Consider the following 18,390-nt stretch of genomic DNA (forward strand, 5'->3'; position numbering starts at 1 on the left):
TCATCTGGTGACACAGACACAGTTTAGTCCAAATGCTACATCTGTTGACACAGTTTAGTCCAAATGCTTCATCTGTTGACACAGTTTAGTCCAAATGCTACATCTGGTGACACAGTTTAGTCCAAATGCTACATCTGGTGACACAGTTTAGTCCAAATGCTGCATCTGATGACACAGTTTCAAAGTCATCAAATGCTTCATCTGCATCTGACACAGTTTAGTCCAAATGCTACATCTGTTGACACATTTTAGTCCAAATGCGACATCTGACGACACAGTTTAGTCCAAATGCTGCATCTGTTGACACAGTTTAGTCCAAATTCGAGTCTGACCAGACAATTCAGTGATCAACAACATGAGCATCGATCTGCGCAATTGGGAACCAATGACATGTGTCAACCAAGTCAGTGAGCCTGACCACCCGATCCCGTTAGTCGCCTCTTACGACAAGCACGGGTTACTGAAGATCAATATTCTAACCCGGACCTTCACGGGTTAACCTGTTTAATGAGAGTTTAATGAGAGATCTCTGTGAAAATATGGCCACTCCCTCTCTCACTCCCATTTACATAAAATTATTGTAAATTATTCACCTCACCTCACCTCACCTCACCTCACAAGGATATCCAATGAGTGACATCATGAGCGTGGATCTAGGCAATTGGGATTCAGCCTTTGTTTCGCTCTTGTTAAATCCATGAGGACGCGTGTGATTTTGACAAACCCACATTGTATTTCAAATGTTTAAGCAGATGAATAGAAATTCTCTTTCGTAACATCAACGCATGTTTAAATGTACTGTACATGAAGGAAAATATGGAAAAAAGTACTGTCGACGTCCTCGGAAAAATAAACCTTAACACGTCACGCTTAATCTTTAGAAACATCAAAACATGCGTATTCTTAACGACGGAACTGTAACCACGGGACTGGTTTTTGCTTTGTCAAGTTTGTGTTTGAAATCTCATTCGCATGATTTATCTACACTGGCCCGAATGGCGAAACCTCAAAGGAGTATCGTTTCAGGTAAAAAGGCCCTTTAGAAGTTAAAACTGTAAAAGTTATTAAAAATTCTGAAAAATTCACTTGACACGTCAAAAAGGCCTCATTATACCATAGCCACCACGCACACAACACGCAGACGCTGCAATATTACAGCTCCGGTTATGGCGGCGGACCTAGGAACATTATACCTTTCCATAATCGAGTCTCGGACCGGAAGACAATCCAGGAATCAACAGCATGAACATCGATCTACGCAAATGAGAACCGATGACATGTGTCAACCCAGCTGCACTCAGAGCCTGACCACCAGATCCTGTTAGTCGCCTCCCACGACAAGCATGGGTTACTGAAGATCAATTCTAGCCCGGACCTTCACGGGTGGGTCACAAATGACCTAGGGACACCACATGCCTTTACTCCCACTAACATATTCTCTCGAGTCACAGGAATAATAATATTGTACATTTTTTACGCATAATCTTGACTTGATACGTGATTAATGGTGGTCCGATTACTTGAAATAATCGAAGATTGGTCGTAGTGACTAAACGACCAAGCAATCGATCATAATTTCTCATAATAGAACACAAAACCAATTTTCGAACACTTGTTTTCATTAACAATATTTTTCACATGGTTGGTTTTTGTTACATTTTGTAAGCACTACAAGCTCGTTTCAAGTCACGATTGAATTTATCTTAAAGGCTCCAAGAAATTTATGTTCCAAACATACTAGTCATCCTTTACAGATGTGAAATTTTGCCAAAAAGCCCCAGAACTACATGTTTTTTTCCTTATTTTTATGTGCATTAACAAATTTCATAAATGACGCTAACCAATTATTTTCGATGATTGATCGGTTGTAATGAACCAATCATCAATTATGAGATTTTAACCAATTCCCAACACTATACGTGATGGAATAATATTTTTATATAGGAATTTCGAACTTCGAATATCGCGAACTGCTTTAAGAGTTCCTTAAAGTTTGTTGTTTCCAAAGTTGACTGTAGTACATTCATTGTCAACAAGGCTTCTGTTCACTGTTATGCAAAACAGTTCCAAACTAACAAAACGAGAGGTAATATATGATTCCGTGAGCCGAAGGCCACTAGATGACGTCATATCCTGCATGCCAACGTGGCGTTCGGACAATCGGGGACAATCACAGGAACGGAGCGCAGTCACAAACCTCATGCCCCTCGCACTGCCGTCTTCAGTAACTTCCTGCAACATTTTGTCACCTAGGTCTCCTTGCAAACATGGATGCTTCCTTACTTCCGTGACAACATCCGGGCACTCTGGTAGACATTCGCCATGTTTGAAGTCACAGTGTTTCAGTATCTGTGGACAAAACGAGATAGTAAGTGAATAGGTTAGCACTCAGTTTTGAATGGTATTTACCTTATTTCAAATGTTCCTGAGAGGCGTGTTGAAACAAGTGATCGACATCATGAACATCGATCTTTGCAATTGGGATACGATGACATGTGTCAACCAAGTCAGCGAACCTGACCACCCAATCCCGTTAGTCGCCTCTTAGGACAAGCATGCGTTACTGAAGATCAATTCTAACCCGGATCTTCACGGGTCTTCACGGGATAGCAGAGACACTGCAATATCACTACGCCACTGGTCCCCGAGGAAATGAGAAAAGCCCACACGTTTTCTGAGAGCCCGGTTTCAATTTGTGGATGAAATACAAAAAAAAGTATAATTATTTTTTATAAATATACGTCTGTACATAAGCGGTCATAAGCATAAATAACCTTGTGGAAAATCTTCTGTGTTGCTGGATGTGTTAGATTCTTGAAACTTTGAACATGACAGCCACGGTAAAATCCGTCGTCGTCCACCATGCAAGAGTTGTAGTCGCCCCAGCCGTCGCAGTAGATGTTAGAGACGGCAGATTTTGGATAGAACATTAGCAAGGAGTAACACATTTCGTCATTCGTCCCCTCGCCCCAAACCGTCGTGACCCGACGGGAGAGGGTGCGATACACGCAGGTGGTCTTGAAGACGTCCCCCGGTCGAACCTCCAGAGGAGGATCAAAACTACAACAGACACAAAATTATTGAATAGTTATATACCTAGACGCCATAGTATTCTGTCCATCCAATCTTATGCTTGTCTACATTCATCACTTGCACAGAGGAAAATGTTTCGACATGTTGTTAGAATTTGAGGGGCAGCGCTTTCGGGACTGTCGCCATCTCATGCGTGACCCACTCGTGTTATTCCGGGACAAGGTCTTCAGTAACCCATGCTGGTCGTAAGAGGTGACTGACGGGATGGGGTAGTCAGACTCGCTGACGTGGTTGACACATGTCATCGTTCCCCAATTGTGTAGATCGATGTTCGGGATGTCAATCACTGGATTGTCTGGTCCAGATTCGATTATTTACAGACCGCCACCATATTGCTGGAATATTGCTGAGTGCGGCGTTAAACAACAACGAAAGAAAGATGATCTGCGCTGAACCTGTGGACTGTGAATGTTTAAGGCAGGCGCATTGTCTCGTTTGGCGAACTCTCGTTATGACGCCTAAAATTGTCATTTTGATGCAAGTCTTTCTTTTCAAAAAGTAGTATTTATCACTGTTTTGTTCACGGTTTCCTACAGATCATGGACTCACGTGTTAATTACGGGGTTGTCGTAGGTGTAGTAGGCTTCATTTGTCAGGTACTGTAATCTCTTCCCCTCCCGCAGGTGTTCAACGCTCTCAGAGATTCCTGAAATTTGTTATATTGTTATAGGATATTTATATAGCGCACATATCCAGGCAACTAGTGCATGATCAAGGCGCTGGTATTTTTTCCCTCGATCATTGGATGTCAATCTCAACGGCCCATCGCATTATCAATCTCAACTCCCTGGGAGTATACAACTCTTGCAGCCACTAGGCGCACCGAGTTATTGTGGCTTTCTCATCCTAACGAGGTACCCATTCACAGCTGGGTGGACTGGGACACATAGTCACAGTACTTTGTCCATGTTCACTGCACGTTGCTGTACCCGCAACTAGGTGTTTGCACGTATTCATGAGGCCACCATCTGGTCAAATACCAACGGATTCGTGGTTCTTTTAAGTGCACAGGGTTGTGTACTGTACACTAGGGGTTGTGACAACACTGAAAGAGTCTGCACACAAAGTTGACTACGAGGTTTTTACACCTGGTCACAGGTGGGCTCGATATCCCGACACCTCGACCTCGCTGGATCACTAGCCTGGCGCCTTAGCCAGCTCGCCCACCGCGTGAGTATAGAGTCAATCATGCCCTGACGATGCAAGATGTGAGTATAGAGTCAATTATGCCCTGACAGTGGACCATGTGAGTTTAGAGTCAATTATGACCTGATATAATTGGAAACAACACGCGCATCGGTACATATTTCCTGAGGGGCGGCGTGGTAGCCTTGTGGGTAACCCTCTCCTTCACCTAGTGCCTTTCAGGGATAAATGAAAGACTCACTGAAGGTGTGTCCTTCTACAAGAACATGCGTCTGTCGTTTCCATGACTACATTACAGGACTGGCTTTGAACTCAGTAGACATCTTCCTATTTCACAATAAAAAATAGGACTTCGGGGTAGCCGCCCCACACATGGGTAAATATGTGGAGCCCATTCCTGGGGCCGGATTCACAAAATTTCTTAGAATTTTCTTAAGCCTTAAGAATTCTTAAGTCTGGTAAGAATTCTTAGTTTCCAAGAAACTTAAGCATAGAAACTAAGAAAATTCTTAGAAGTTTAGTGAATCCGGTCCCTGGTGTTCACGCGGTAATATTACTGGAATATTGCTAAAAGTGGCGTAAAACGTAACTCACTCACTCACTTACTATAACGGCCTTGCGTGATACTTGCATATTGTCGGCAAATTTCATCAAAGTACATGTTATAGTTGCTTGCTAAAATATAGTACCTAAATGCAAGATAATATGTTGTATTTGATAATTCTGATCAATGTAGGGAATCGACCCCGGAATTTGGAGTGACGATGGAACGCTTTAACCACTATGCTACCCAACCGCCCCTCAGGATAAACAAACCTAATGATGCGTACGTAGTGATGTGGACAGTTGTTACCAACAGTGTCCCAGGGATAGGGATAGAGAGAACGTGTCTACAAAACTCCTTGCTTGTCATAGCAGGTGAGGGTGGGTGGCGTAGCCAGGTGGTTAAAGAGTTCGCTCGTCACGCCGAATACCCGGGTTCGAACCCCCACATGGGTGCAGTATGTGAAGTCCATTTCTGGAGTCCCCTGACGTGGTATTGCCGGCTGGAATATTGCTAAAAGCGGCGTAAAACTAAACTCAATCAATCATAGTAGGTGACTAAGATAATTAGATGTGTAAATCATCATATCGTCAATCATTTGCTTTTCTGCTCCAGATTCAACGCTCTCAGAGATTCCTGAAATTTGTTATATTGTTATAGGATATTTATATAGCGCACATATCCAGGCAACTAGTGCATGCTCAAGGCGCTGGTATTTTTTCCTCGATCATTGGATGTCAATCTCAACGGCACATCGCATTATCAATCTCAACTCCCTGGGGAGTATACAACTCTTTGCAGCCACTAGGCGCACCGAGTTATTGTGGCTTTCATCCTAACGAGGTACCCATTCACAGCTGGGTGGACTGGGACACATAGTCACAGTACTTTGTCCATGTTCACTGCACGTTGCTGTACCCGCAACTAGGTGTTTGCACGTATTCATGAGGCCACCATCTGGTCATATACCAACGGATTCGTGGGTTCTTAAGCGCACAGGGTTGTGTACTGTACACTAGGGTTGTGACAACACTGAAAAGAGTCTGCACACAAAGTTGACTCCACGAGGTTTTTACACCTGGTCACAGGTGGGCTTTGATATCCCGACACCTCGTGAGTATAGAGTGGATTATGCCCTGACGATGCAAGATGTGAGTATACAGTCAATTATGACCTGACAGTGGACCATGTGAGTTTAGAGTCAATTATGACCTGAGAAACTTAAGCATAGAAACTAAGAAAATTCTGTAGAAGTTTAGTGAATCCGGTCCCTGGTGTCCACGCGGTAATATTACTGGAATATTGCTAAAAGGGGCGTAAAACGTAACTCACTCACTCACTTACTATAACGGCCTTGCGTGACACTCGCATATTGTCGGCAAATTTCATCAAAGTACATGTCATAGTTGCTTGCGAAAATATAGTACCTAAATGCAAGATAATATGTTGTATTTGATAATGCTGATCAACGTAGGGAATTGAACCCGGAATTTGGAGTGCCGATGGAACGCTTTAACCACTATGCTACCCAACCGCCCCTCAGGATAAACAAACCTAATGATGCGCACGTAGTGATGTGGACAGTTGTTACCAACAGTGTCCCAGGGATAGGGATAGAGAGAATGTGTCTACAAAACTCCTCGCCACCACAATTATACGCCTATTTAACAAATATTTCACCAAAAATAGGCTTTACCCACATGGGAAATCGAACACGGGCGAGCGAACGTTTTAACCAGGACACTACCCAACATGATTGGGTTTAAACCTTTGAAACCATGTTGGAAGTCGAACCGGCGTAACAAGCTAACACTTCACTAACTAAGCTAACCGCAAAACCTAAGGGATGGTGGGATAGCCTTGTGGTTAAAGCGTTCGCTCATCAGGATGAAAACCCCGGTTCGATTCCCGTCATGGATACAATGTGTGTGTATCCCCGTCGTGGAATATTGCTAAAGCGGAGTAAAACTAAACTCACTCACTCACTCACTCATTGATACATACCCATGTAATGCATATGGTTGAGAGAGTTAGTGATGTATATAGGCCTGGAAAAACGGCGTTTTGTACACTCAGACGGGCAAGTTGACTGAACAACTATTTTCGACTGCCCTGGTGGTAACATCAGACGTTCCTGACCCGTCCACAGAATTCCTGCATCGTATTGGCGTAGTCGTGGTGTGTAGAAGATCTTTAACCCCGACGCGTCGTGGTAGTCGTCGCGCATCTCGGGTTGTTCCAGTGCAGCTAAAACATATGAAGGTGATAATGTTAGATAATAAAAAGTACAAGATATTAGTGAGTGAGTGAGTTTAGTTTTACGCCGCAGTCAGCAATATGGCGACGGTCTGTAAATAATCGAGTTTGGACCAGACAATCCAGTGATCAACATCATGAGCATCGATCTACGCAATTGGGATGCGATGACATGTGTCAAGCAAGTCAGCGAGCCTTACCACCCGATCCTGTACAGAATATTAGATACATCACGTTGTATTTAACGTCGGCTATTTTGTGCAATAACACAACACTGCCACTTAGAAAAATGTAAGCGCTATTATTCCGACTAACAGACTGAGAGAAAAACACAGGCAGGTGACATGATATAGGTGAAACCTGAAGTTCTCAGAAGTTTTTGGTGACGAGTGTCTGTGAGATAGTAGTAAAAAATGTAAAAATAATTCACTCGTATTGGCTGATTGCACCTTCGACACCTAACGGGTTCGAGATGGATACAGTTAGAATAATATCATCGATATTCGTATGGACGCATCAGGGGTAAATGTCGCATTGATCATACATGGATACCTTGAATAAACATATGATTATCACCATAAAATTTCTAAAACGATCGAAGAGTATGTAAATATACATTCGTATCGACCTTGGTCGGTGGGGTAGCCGAGTGGTTAAAGCGTTCGTTCGTCACGTCGAAGACTCGGTTTCGATTCCCCATATGGGTACAGTGTGTGAAGCCCATTTCTGGTGTCCCCTTTCGTGATATTGTTGGGATATTGCTAACAGCGGCTTAAAACCCAACTCACCTCCAGTAGCACCTTCTTGTAGCCGGAAGTACCGAGCCTGAAACCAGCCTCCTTGTACAGGCACTGACCAGCCAGGCCCACTGTCCACAAACCAATGACGTCATTGCAACCCCGCTCCGCCATATAGCATTGGCGAGGATGGTGGATCTTAGGCACTGAGTTGAAATGACAAATACTTTATTTTTGTTAAAAAAAAAAAAGAACACACATAAACGAATTCCTGTAAAATATCTTATCTGGTTCAGACAATCCCATATCATAAGCAACGTCCCACATCCTCGGGGTACAAGGGGTTATTTTATTGAAATATAAAACGTCAATGCTAGAGAATGCTAGACACGACAAATCCCAATGCTCGTAAAAGCGATAAAGAATTACTGAAAATAATTGACACCAGATGTTAGCGATAGAAACGTTTGACAGTGACGACAGCGTAACAAGGATCAAGAAGAATACATACTATCACAGTAGACTACGTTTATAACGAATACGGTTATAACGAACTGACGGATATAACAAACTGACTTCTGGTCCCGGCCACTTGCCTTACATTTCAGTCGATATGCGTTACATTTCAGTCGATATGCGTAGGGACGAGCTAAATTTTACGATCCCATTGAGTTCGTTAATATATTAAGCGCATATGGAAGCGCTGTTAAATCTTGAGGACCTGATGAGTGTGCAAGTTTATCTTGAGCGCACAAGTTAGTATCTTGAGCGCTCAACTTCGTGTTTAACACCTAAAGGCATTAATGGAACGCACGTTTCCTTGACTGGTGGCTAAAATGTACAAACTTATATCCTTTTTGGAAGATTTCAAACGATGCAAAGTCGGTGTTTATGATGAGACTATGCAAAAGTATGCAAATGTATCATGAATATTGATAATGTTTATGTAAATGTTCATCGTCTATATTCTTGTCAATACTATTCTTTGTAACTGATTTTACTACTTTTTTGCTTTATTACATAAAGCAGGCCCAGGTATGTGTAATGTAATGATAAGAATTAAAACATAAACATGAGTAGGAGTTTATTGCAGGGATGAATAGTGGTTTTACTGCCTTCTAATATTGGTACAAAGTATTATGAACACTATAGCGTAAAGCTTGGATACGGCTTTATTATGTACATGTATATATAGTATTACATGACCATGAAACATGTAAAACTCATGTCTGATGTACTGAGTTTAATTCTGTACAATAGGTGTCGTGCCGGGAAGGCTTAAATTTATTTTTCAGATGTCCCGGGAAGGCTAAAATGTATATTTCGGATTTCCTGGGAGAGCTAATTTCCAAGGGAGTAGGGGAGTACCGCCAAAGCTAAAGATACGGAGCCGGAAAGCATAATCCATGTCGGGAGTAGAGAGATTTCTTTCCAAAACATTGTTATAGTAGAGTGTTTATCTTCTTCGCTTGTTTAGAACTTGAAGATGAAAGTAATTACAGGGGAATCACCATAAACAGTTGCTTTTCAAAACTCTTTACTTCGGTATTAACAGCGAGACTTGTCTCATGGTGTGAAATATACAACATCATCTCTGATGCTCACTATGCTTTCAAATCTGGTGGGCATCAGAGGTAGACTATGTAAATTTATCGTGTCTAATATGACACTGTGAAATCATGTGTTAAACACAATGGTGAGTTATCTGGCTTCTGTCTATGCTCCCTGGGTATTAAACAAGGGGGTGTAATGTTACCGATTCTTTTCTCCCTATATCTTGAAGATATTGAAGTAGCACTACAGAAAAGTATCGACGCGGGATTGCTGCTTGACTATATTAACCATTTTATACTACTATTTACGGACGATATGGTGCGCATATCCGAATCACCTGGAGGTTTACAGCTATCACTTTATACGCTTTCCAATTATTGCACAGACTGAAGCCTTAACGTTAATGTAGACAAAAGAAAAAAAAAGAAGGTTTTTCGTAAAGGAGGGAAGATTCGACCGGAGGAAATATAGTGTTGTCTTACACAGGCTCCTTTACACCAGCTTATAGAACTTTAGCAGACAAAGGTCGTAGAGCTATGAATGCTTTTCAGTTGTTAAAACTTTTCATTGAAAACCTTGTGTAACTATTCGACACTTTTGTTACCTCTACTATGATGTATGGTGAAGTATGGGGTATTGTGAAATGTTCTGAATTTGGAATAATTCACAATTTCGTAGGCGTATTTTGCAGATCAGTGCCAAATCATCTACAGTTGCTGTATACGGCGAACTTGGGAGGTACCCTTTATATATAAAAAGGTATATCCGTGTGTTACGTTATTGGTTTAAGTTATTACACAGTGAAGCGTCACGATTTTAGTCTTCCCGGCCACGAACCGTACAATATCATATAACACTTCCTATTTATTTGATCCATTAGTATGTGCACGTATAGCACATATACCGACTTTATTTCTTACTAAAATACCATGTTCCCCGTTTTACTTCCTCCGTTTCAATCCCTTATGTATACGTATGTGTGTTGTAGTTTAATTAACATGTTTTAACAACAGAGGAAGTTGAAGAATAAACACGTCGATGAAGACGGTGTCTTGAGCGAAATTCAACGCCATCCGTGTCCAACACTATTAGCAACGAACGTACACTATCCTGTTTCACGATTAAACCGCATTGGATACATTTTTTTATGCATCCAACGAAAACCATGTCTTTGTCCAGATCGTCGAAGTTGTCCGCAATAAAGTCTGTAACATCAGCGGGCGCTCAATATATTCCCCTCGTGGTTAAAGCGTCCGCTTGTCACGCAACAGATTGGGTTCGATTCCCCATATGGGTACAATGTGTGAAGTCCATTTCTGGTGTCCCTCTCCGTGATATTGCTGGAATATTGCTGAAAGCGGCGTAAACCGTACTCGCTCAATATATTCACTCATTCACTCAACATCACAATCTGGTATCAAACATCGAAAAGGGACATACATCTCAGAATACGCTTCAACTTGTGCGCTCAAGATACCATGATTTTGCAAGAAGATGTGTTACTTGTTTTGGCGCTGAAAGATGTTAACTCGCGTGTGCTCCTCAACATACTAACTTGTGCGCTCAACATACTAACTTGTGCGCTCAACATACTAACTTATGCGCTCAATATATTAACTTGTGCACTCAACATACTAACTCGTGCGCTCAAACATACTAACTTGTGCGCTCAAGATGTTAACTTGTGCGCTCAAACATACTAACTTGTGCTCTCAACATACTTACTAGTGCGCTCAAGATGTTAACTTGTGCGCTCAACATACTAACTCGTGCGCTCAACATACTAACTTGTGCGCTCAAGATGTTAACTTGTGCGCTCAACATACTAACTCGTGCGCTCAACATACTAACTTGTGCGCTCAACATACTAACTTGTGCGCTCAATATATTAACTTGTGCACTCAACATACTAACTCGTGCGCTCAAGATCAATTTTATTTCATCAGGTCCCTTCAGTGCTTCCGTAGTTATAACCGTAGTGTACATACATTTTGTTTTATTTGTATATTTTACAACAGATAAACAGACAAGCGCAGTTCCTCTCTCCCACACTGACATACATTCCGGGCATATCCCGACGCGGCAAGGTCACAACGATTAACTGTTATGTGACATTTACTGTCAGGCCACCTACCCTCATCCCTACAGCCCATCAGTCGGATGTGGTGCATCACATGGATGTTGTCGATTACAGGCTCAGTCGCTATGAGATGATAATCTCGGTCAGCCGGTAGGTCAAAGGTCTGGCAGAAATAGTTCGTCTCCGTACTGGGAACCTTCATTCGAGGGAATCTTAATGTTCTCATTTGAACTTCTGCAATCGATCAAATTTGAAAATACAGCAAAACATGCTTAATCAGAATGATTAATATACAGGGCAAAAGATTTTTCATTTTCATAAAAATATCTTTTCATTCAAGTTCAAAGTCTCTTGTTTTATTATGGAAATATAATTGCCAAATGAAAACAGCGGAAAAAGTGTCACTATAATCTCTGCTGTACGAGCATCACTCTACCGTAAACATTTCTTTATGAGCGAGTGAGTGAGTGAGTTCAGTTTTATGCCACGCTCAGCAATATTCCAGCTATATGGCGGCGGTCTGTAAATAATCGAGTCTGGACTAGACAATCCAGTGATCAACATCATGAGCATCGATCTACGCAATTGGGATACAATGACATGTGTCAACCAAGTCAGCGAGCCTGACCACCCTTTCCTGTTAGTCGCCTCTAACGACAAGCATGGGTTACTGAAGATCAATATTCTAACCCGGATCTTCACGGGTTCTTATGTTTATGAATCACTGTCAAGCACAATTGACACCAGGTGTTCCCGAGAAAGTGAATGTGGCGTCCGTCACAAACACATAAAAAAACAAGACAACTATTCACCTGAACAAATCTCAAAATAGAAAATTGCATAAAACATCAAATTTCGCTAACTTTGGAAATATCCTTATATCTAAATTTATATATATACTGTAATATTTACTATAAAACATTTTAAAAGTTTTACCGGCTTTGAACTTTGTAGTCCTGATCAGACGGGTTTGCGGCAGGAGTGGTATGACCTCGTAAACTGGCGGGCATTAACACATTTCCGTACTAGTAAAATCCAGTTAATATCCCTAAGGACCGCCACTACAGGGTTAAAGTACTGACTGACTGAGTTTGGTTTTACGCCGCTTTTAGCAATATTCCAGCATCATCACGGCGGGGGACACCAGAAATGGGCTTCACACAATGTACCCATGTGGGGATTCGAACCCGGATCTTCGGCGTGACGAGCCAACGCTTTAACCATTAGGCTACCCCACCGCCCCCCCAGGGTTAAAGTACATGCGACAGTAATTTTAATCCGATATTACAATGTCTCTCGGAAAAAAGCACAATTGAGGAAGAAGAAAATATGATTAATGAGGTCAAGTTTAGTTAGAGGTGCTTTTACTTTCGTGTGAATGCGTGTGCGTGCGTGCGTGCGTGTATGTGAATGCGGTTCACTATTTTCTATTCACCTGGCTCTGAAGTTGCACTGCAGTTGAATTCCTCAGTCTCACACGACACCCAGCCATTGTCTGCACTACATTCTTGGCCTCCCCAAGGATCGCATATTCCTGGGCGAAAACTAACCTTTGTTCATGTCGTGACAATGCGGTTTCGGATCATGAGAGTAATTTCGGTGAATAACAAGTTACTTTCCTCGAGTGTAAACAAAAGCCCTTAATTGTTTACTCATTTTATTATCATTTCTCATCACAGACTTTTCTAAGGGATGATATGACATATACACAGCTCTGAAATTTCCTTTATATGTTTAAGCAACAGTCGCGTCTGGAATTAGATCAGTAAAATGTGTCTTGCTAATCTTTGTTTTGCTTTGACTCACTGACATGTCAACAGACATGTTTAATTTCAACATATAAAATATTTTTTTCCAAAAGCACCTACATTCTTTGAACAAAAATAATCACGTGTATGGATACATCTGATTTTTGTTATTCCATCATTTGCGAGTTACAACTGAAGTTGATCAATAAAATATGCAAAGAGTTCGTAATGATTAGTAAGGGGTGTTCGAAAATTACATTTGTCAATATCCTATCTATGATCCATACAAAGTATCATTTTCCCCACGTTTCATAAATATTACGAAAAAACTTGCAGAAGACAACCTGGGTGTGTTATCCCGGAAGTGACGTCGGGTATGTCTCCTTCCTTCCACACACATCCGGGATCTCCGAGTTCCTCGCCGTTTGTCCTTCCGTCATCATCGGAATCCATCTCACAGAAGGCTCGAGTCCACTGACAGGAAGAAGGTAGACGTTTAATGGTCACACTCCAATTATCTCGTACAAAATTGATGTAGATGTCGGTTGACTTAAATAACGATACACTCGTATATAATCTCAAAAATAGCGTTCTCGTTAATAACAATGAAGGGTACGCGGGTGAAAGGTCTTTTTCCATGCGATGGAAAATGAAAAAGAATAACAACTTACTCTTTGACCGGCAGCTAAAATGTCTAAACTAAACTGACAAAAGCGATACAGTTGTTCATAAACGCAAAAATGGCGTTTTCTTTAATGACAATGCAGAGCAAGCAAGTTGAAAGTCTGGCTCCAGGCGGTGAAAAATGAAATTGCAACTTACTCTCTGACCGGCAGCAAAAAAGTCCAAACCAAACTGATTTCTCTGCCCCGTTCCCTTGGGATTCCTGTGTCCCACCCCTGGCCATGTGTGGTGGAGTTTACAGGGATGGGGTACCTGGTCAGCATTTGGCAGCCTCTTCATGAACATCTGATAGGCCAGCGTCAAGCTGGCGTTCATTACCACCAGCATCAGAAACCTGAAGTGAGGGAGTAAGTGAGTTGGGTTTTACGCCGCTTTTAGCAATATTCCAGCAGTATCACTGTGGGGGACATCAGAAATGGGCTTCTCCCATTTTACTCATGTGGGGAATCGAACCCGAGTCTTCGGCGTGACGAGCGAACGCTTTCACCACTAGGCTACCCCACCGCCCTAGGAACCTGAAGAGTATGTTGCAGATCATTTGCATTGTTTGTTTCTTTTTGCGTTTAACGTCGCAATATTCCAGCTATATGGAGGCGGTGTGGACAAGGCAGTCCAGTGATCAACAGCATGAGCATCGATCAACGCAGATGGAATGCGATGACATGTGTCAGCCAAGTCAGCGAGCCTGACCATCCGATCCTGTATGTGCCCTCTTAAGACAAGTATGGGTTGCTGAAGATAAATTCTAACTCTGATTTAATTAATAACGTAATTAAACCCTGATAAATTTTAAGATTCTGTTGTGCAACAGATTAATGGAGCTTCTAATAACATTATTAGCCCAGCGGATAAGTGATCAAATTGTGCACTCTGTGTTACAAGCATGAAATTTGGCATGATTGTAGCTTATACCCTTCTTATTAAATAAAGATCGAGAGGCCTCGCAGATTTTATATATTTTTCATAATTTGAAAATGGACCGAGTCTGCGAGGCTTTTGGTATTGAATTTGCAAAGAAATGATTAAAACATGTTAGATCACGGGGTGATCTCATACTTATTTTACTGATGCAGTCTATATGGCGGCCATTTTGAAAAATGGCCGGCAATTTTGAAAAATGGCCGGCAATTTTCCAATTTTCGGGTAATCATGATATATATTGACTTCCGTAGACCTAACAGTTAAAGATAAGAAAGCATGTATAGATGAAAATGATCAGCTATGAATTTCCTACAATTTGATATATGACTTATGAGAATTGGAGAATTTTAAAAGAAGATATGATGAAAATAGTAGAAAAAATGATTTATTTTTTTCACTCCCAATTAAATAAAAAATTATTATGAAAAGTATAAAAAAATCTGCGAGGCCTCTCGATCTTTATTTAATAAGAAGGGTATAAGCTACAATCATGCCAAATTTCATGCTTGTAACACAAAGTGCACAATTCAGTAAAAAAACTACACTTATCCGCTGGGCTATATTATTTTTTCTACAGTAAACTAAATTTCGATTCAGAATCTGAAGAAACTTACGCGAATGTTAAAGAGAGGTGTACGACAAGGATGTCTTTTGCGACCACGAAAAAAGTAAACATGAATAAATTCCAGAAAAACCTGTTAGTATATTTATGAATGTGACCAAAATTATCTTTATACTCTCATGTAACGTGAGCGATTCAGTGGCCTGGGGTATGTGTGTGGTTAAAGCACTCGCTCGTCACGCCGAAGACCCGGGTTCGATTCCACACATTGACAAAATGTGTGAAGCCCACTTTGGGTGCCCCCTGCAGTTCGATCCCCTACATGGGTACAATGTGTGAAGCCAACAATTAGTGTCGTCCACCGTGATATTGCTGGAATATACTTCTTAGAAATATTCTGTGGCGATAAATCGTTTTCGTTTGCCATTTCAATTTTATTACTCTACCTTTCCACTATGCTTAGAGAAAAACAACAGGAAGTAACAGTACCTTAAGTGAGCCATCATGCATGAATTCCTGTCAGAAGACGGCTGCTGTGAAACCTATACTAGCAGACCACCTGGCAGTGGGGCAGTGCATCTGGTAGGGGACAGGAGGATGTTAGCGACCTAGTTATGGTTGATTTTGAGAATGGTGGCTGACCTTTAGAGACAAGTGGGGTTCCACAGCTGACGATGATACACCGCAATTACTGTCTACTGACTCGCTAAATGTTTTCAGAACAGAACAGAACAGAACATAATTTTATTCTCGTATATCATACAGAATGATATAGAGAACATACAATCGTTTATAATACAACAACAAGTGGAAATATTGGTTTAGAAATGACTATGAACAGTTTTAGCAAACAGTGATAGTTTCAATAGGAGTGGGGTATAATCTGATTTCATAAATGAGATGGATTTGTCCATACGTGGATTATTTCAAAAATGAGAGGGAAGTGGCTTATTACGTTCAACGTGTTTTCAACGAGGCCATTTTGTATCATTCGAGACCAGCTCGTGTTATTCCGGGACAAGCCGAATACGTCTTGGAGCTTACGGAAAGAGGCGAGTGGTGACGATTGATTTTGTATCATTGGCGGTGATATCAACTGCTCATTCGCCACTATTCGCCACTTTACTCCAAGAAGACTCTCTCCTCCATTCGTCAACTCGCCTCTTTCCGCTATTCGGCTTGTCCCGGAATAACACGAGTTGGTCACGAATGATCCACTGCTATGCCTTATACTATCGGGAGGGCAGGTCGTACACTTTTCGCGAACACCTGGTGTTATCATTGATTTTCAGCGATCCATCCAGAGCCAATTTTACCGCCTTTTGTTCTCAATGTAATGGTTTCAGATAGTCAAGACTGGTTGTTATCTGTCATTGGTGTTCACAGGGGCAAAATAAAGTATATATAAACTGAGGTACAAAAGAAAGTACACACCCGGTGCTTTTGGATTACTTTACAAAAAGCGACGTAAATGTTTTGAAAAGAGTTTTTACAGTGATATATAGGTCACAGACTTTCCTAATATGTTGCCAAAACACCACAGATATCGTGCCCAATTGCGAAGTTGCCAGTCAAATCACAACTCTTTTCAAATAATCCCAAAACACCAGGTGTGTACTTTCTTTTGTTCGTCAGTTTATATAGATTTTGTTCTCTATGTAACTGAAAATTGAAAGAAATGTTAAATTCAAATTAACCATCACATATACATGTTCATGTATTTCAACAACGTCAATAACATCGCACAAAACTTGAACACAGCGAAAAACAATGACTTGAGGGCAGGGCGGTGGGGTAGCCTAGTGGTTAAAGCGTTGGCTCGTCACACCGAGGACCCGGGTTCGATTCCCCACATGGGTACATTGTGTGAAGCCCATTTCTGGTGTCCCCCGCCGTGATGTTGCTGGAATATTGATAAAAGAGGCGTAAAACCAAACTCACTCACTCACTCACTCACTTGAGGCCAGAATTGAGTGTCCCATGTTCTTTTGATTGTGTGTAAGGCCTATTTCATGACAAATCTAGGGCAGTAGGTACAACGTTCCTGAACTTGTAAGGATTTTAAAAAATCACTTATTCAAGATAACAGTATGGACATACCCAGAAAAATTATTGTTGGAGTGAGTGAGTTTTACGCTGCTTTTGGTACTATTCCAGCAATATCGATGCAGGGGACACCAGAAGTGGGCTTCACACATTTTGTCAATGTGTGGAATCGAACCAGGGTCTTCGGCGTGACGAGCGAGTGCTTTAACCACTAATACCCCACCGCCCTGACTGTTGGGCAGTTTAAGTCATTCCTCCACGTAATTCAGTCTTATGGATGTTTTTTACTTCATTCTATCTCTTCATGCTTATGTCTGTATATTAAACTGATGAGGCTATTTCATGACTTTTCATTTCTATATATTTCAGCAGCACAAGATTCAGCCCGTGAAGACCCGGGTTAGAATTGATCTTCAGTAACCCATGCTTGTCGTAAGGGGCGACTAACGGGATCTGGTGGCCAGGCCCTGACTTGGTTGACACATGTCACCGGTTCCCAATTGCGCAAATCGATGCTCATGATGTCAATCACTGGGCTGTCTGGTCCGCTTATTTACAGACAACCGCCATATAGCTGGGAATTTGCTGAGTATGGCATTAAATAACAAACGATCAAAGCACAAGAGTGATACAGAGGTTACCCACGTGATGTCCACAAACTGTCTTCACCATGGGTACAACAATGAGTGAGTGAGTGAGTGAGTATGGTGTTACGCCGTTTTTAGCAATATTCCAGCAATATCACGGCGGGGGACACCACAAATAGGCTTCACACATTGTGCCCATGTGGGGAATCGAACCCGGGTCTTCGGCGTGACGAGCGAACGCTTTAACCACTAGGCTACCCCACCGCCCGGTACAACAATGACCTACCACTGACCTTTGCAGTAATAGTGTTAACATGCGTCGGTAGTCCATTTCTCCGTAACATGGCATATTGTTCAACTGATTGAGTGTGAATCAAACCCGATTGGTCATTGTGTGACCCATGACCTTTGTGATGACCTTCACCTTATCAC

At 41.7% G+C, this 18,390-nt stretch overlaps 1 protein-coding gene across 1 annotated transcript; it reads right to left on the reverse strand.

Moving 5' to 3' along the window:
- LOC124289238 (tyramine beta-hydroxylase-like) lies at positions 1–15,890 on the reverse strand. Its single transcript, XM_046725842.1, is given in 12 exon segments — positions 1–4; positions 2,198–2,349; positions 2,775–3,060; positions 3,643–3,739; positions 6,788–7,012; positions 7,015–7,030; positions 7,828–7,982; positions 11,465–11,644; positions 12,846–12,944; positions 13,503–13,632; positions 13,981–14,176; positions 15,815–15,890. Coding segments are annotated over 12 exon segments (1,557 nt in total). The 5' UTR covers positions 15,832–15,890.
- Positions 15,891–18,390: the final 2,500 nt, after the last annotated feature.

Source organism: Haliotis rubra, unplaced genomic scaffold, assembly GCF_003918875.1.
Source record: "Haliotis rubra isolate DU_JTF1 unplaced genomic scaffold, ASM391887v1 Scf437, whole genome shotgun sequence".
Classification (NCBI taxonomy): domain Eukaryota; kingdom Metazoa; phylum Mollusca; class Gastropoda; order Lepetellida; family Haliotidae; genus Haliotis; species Haliotis rubra.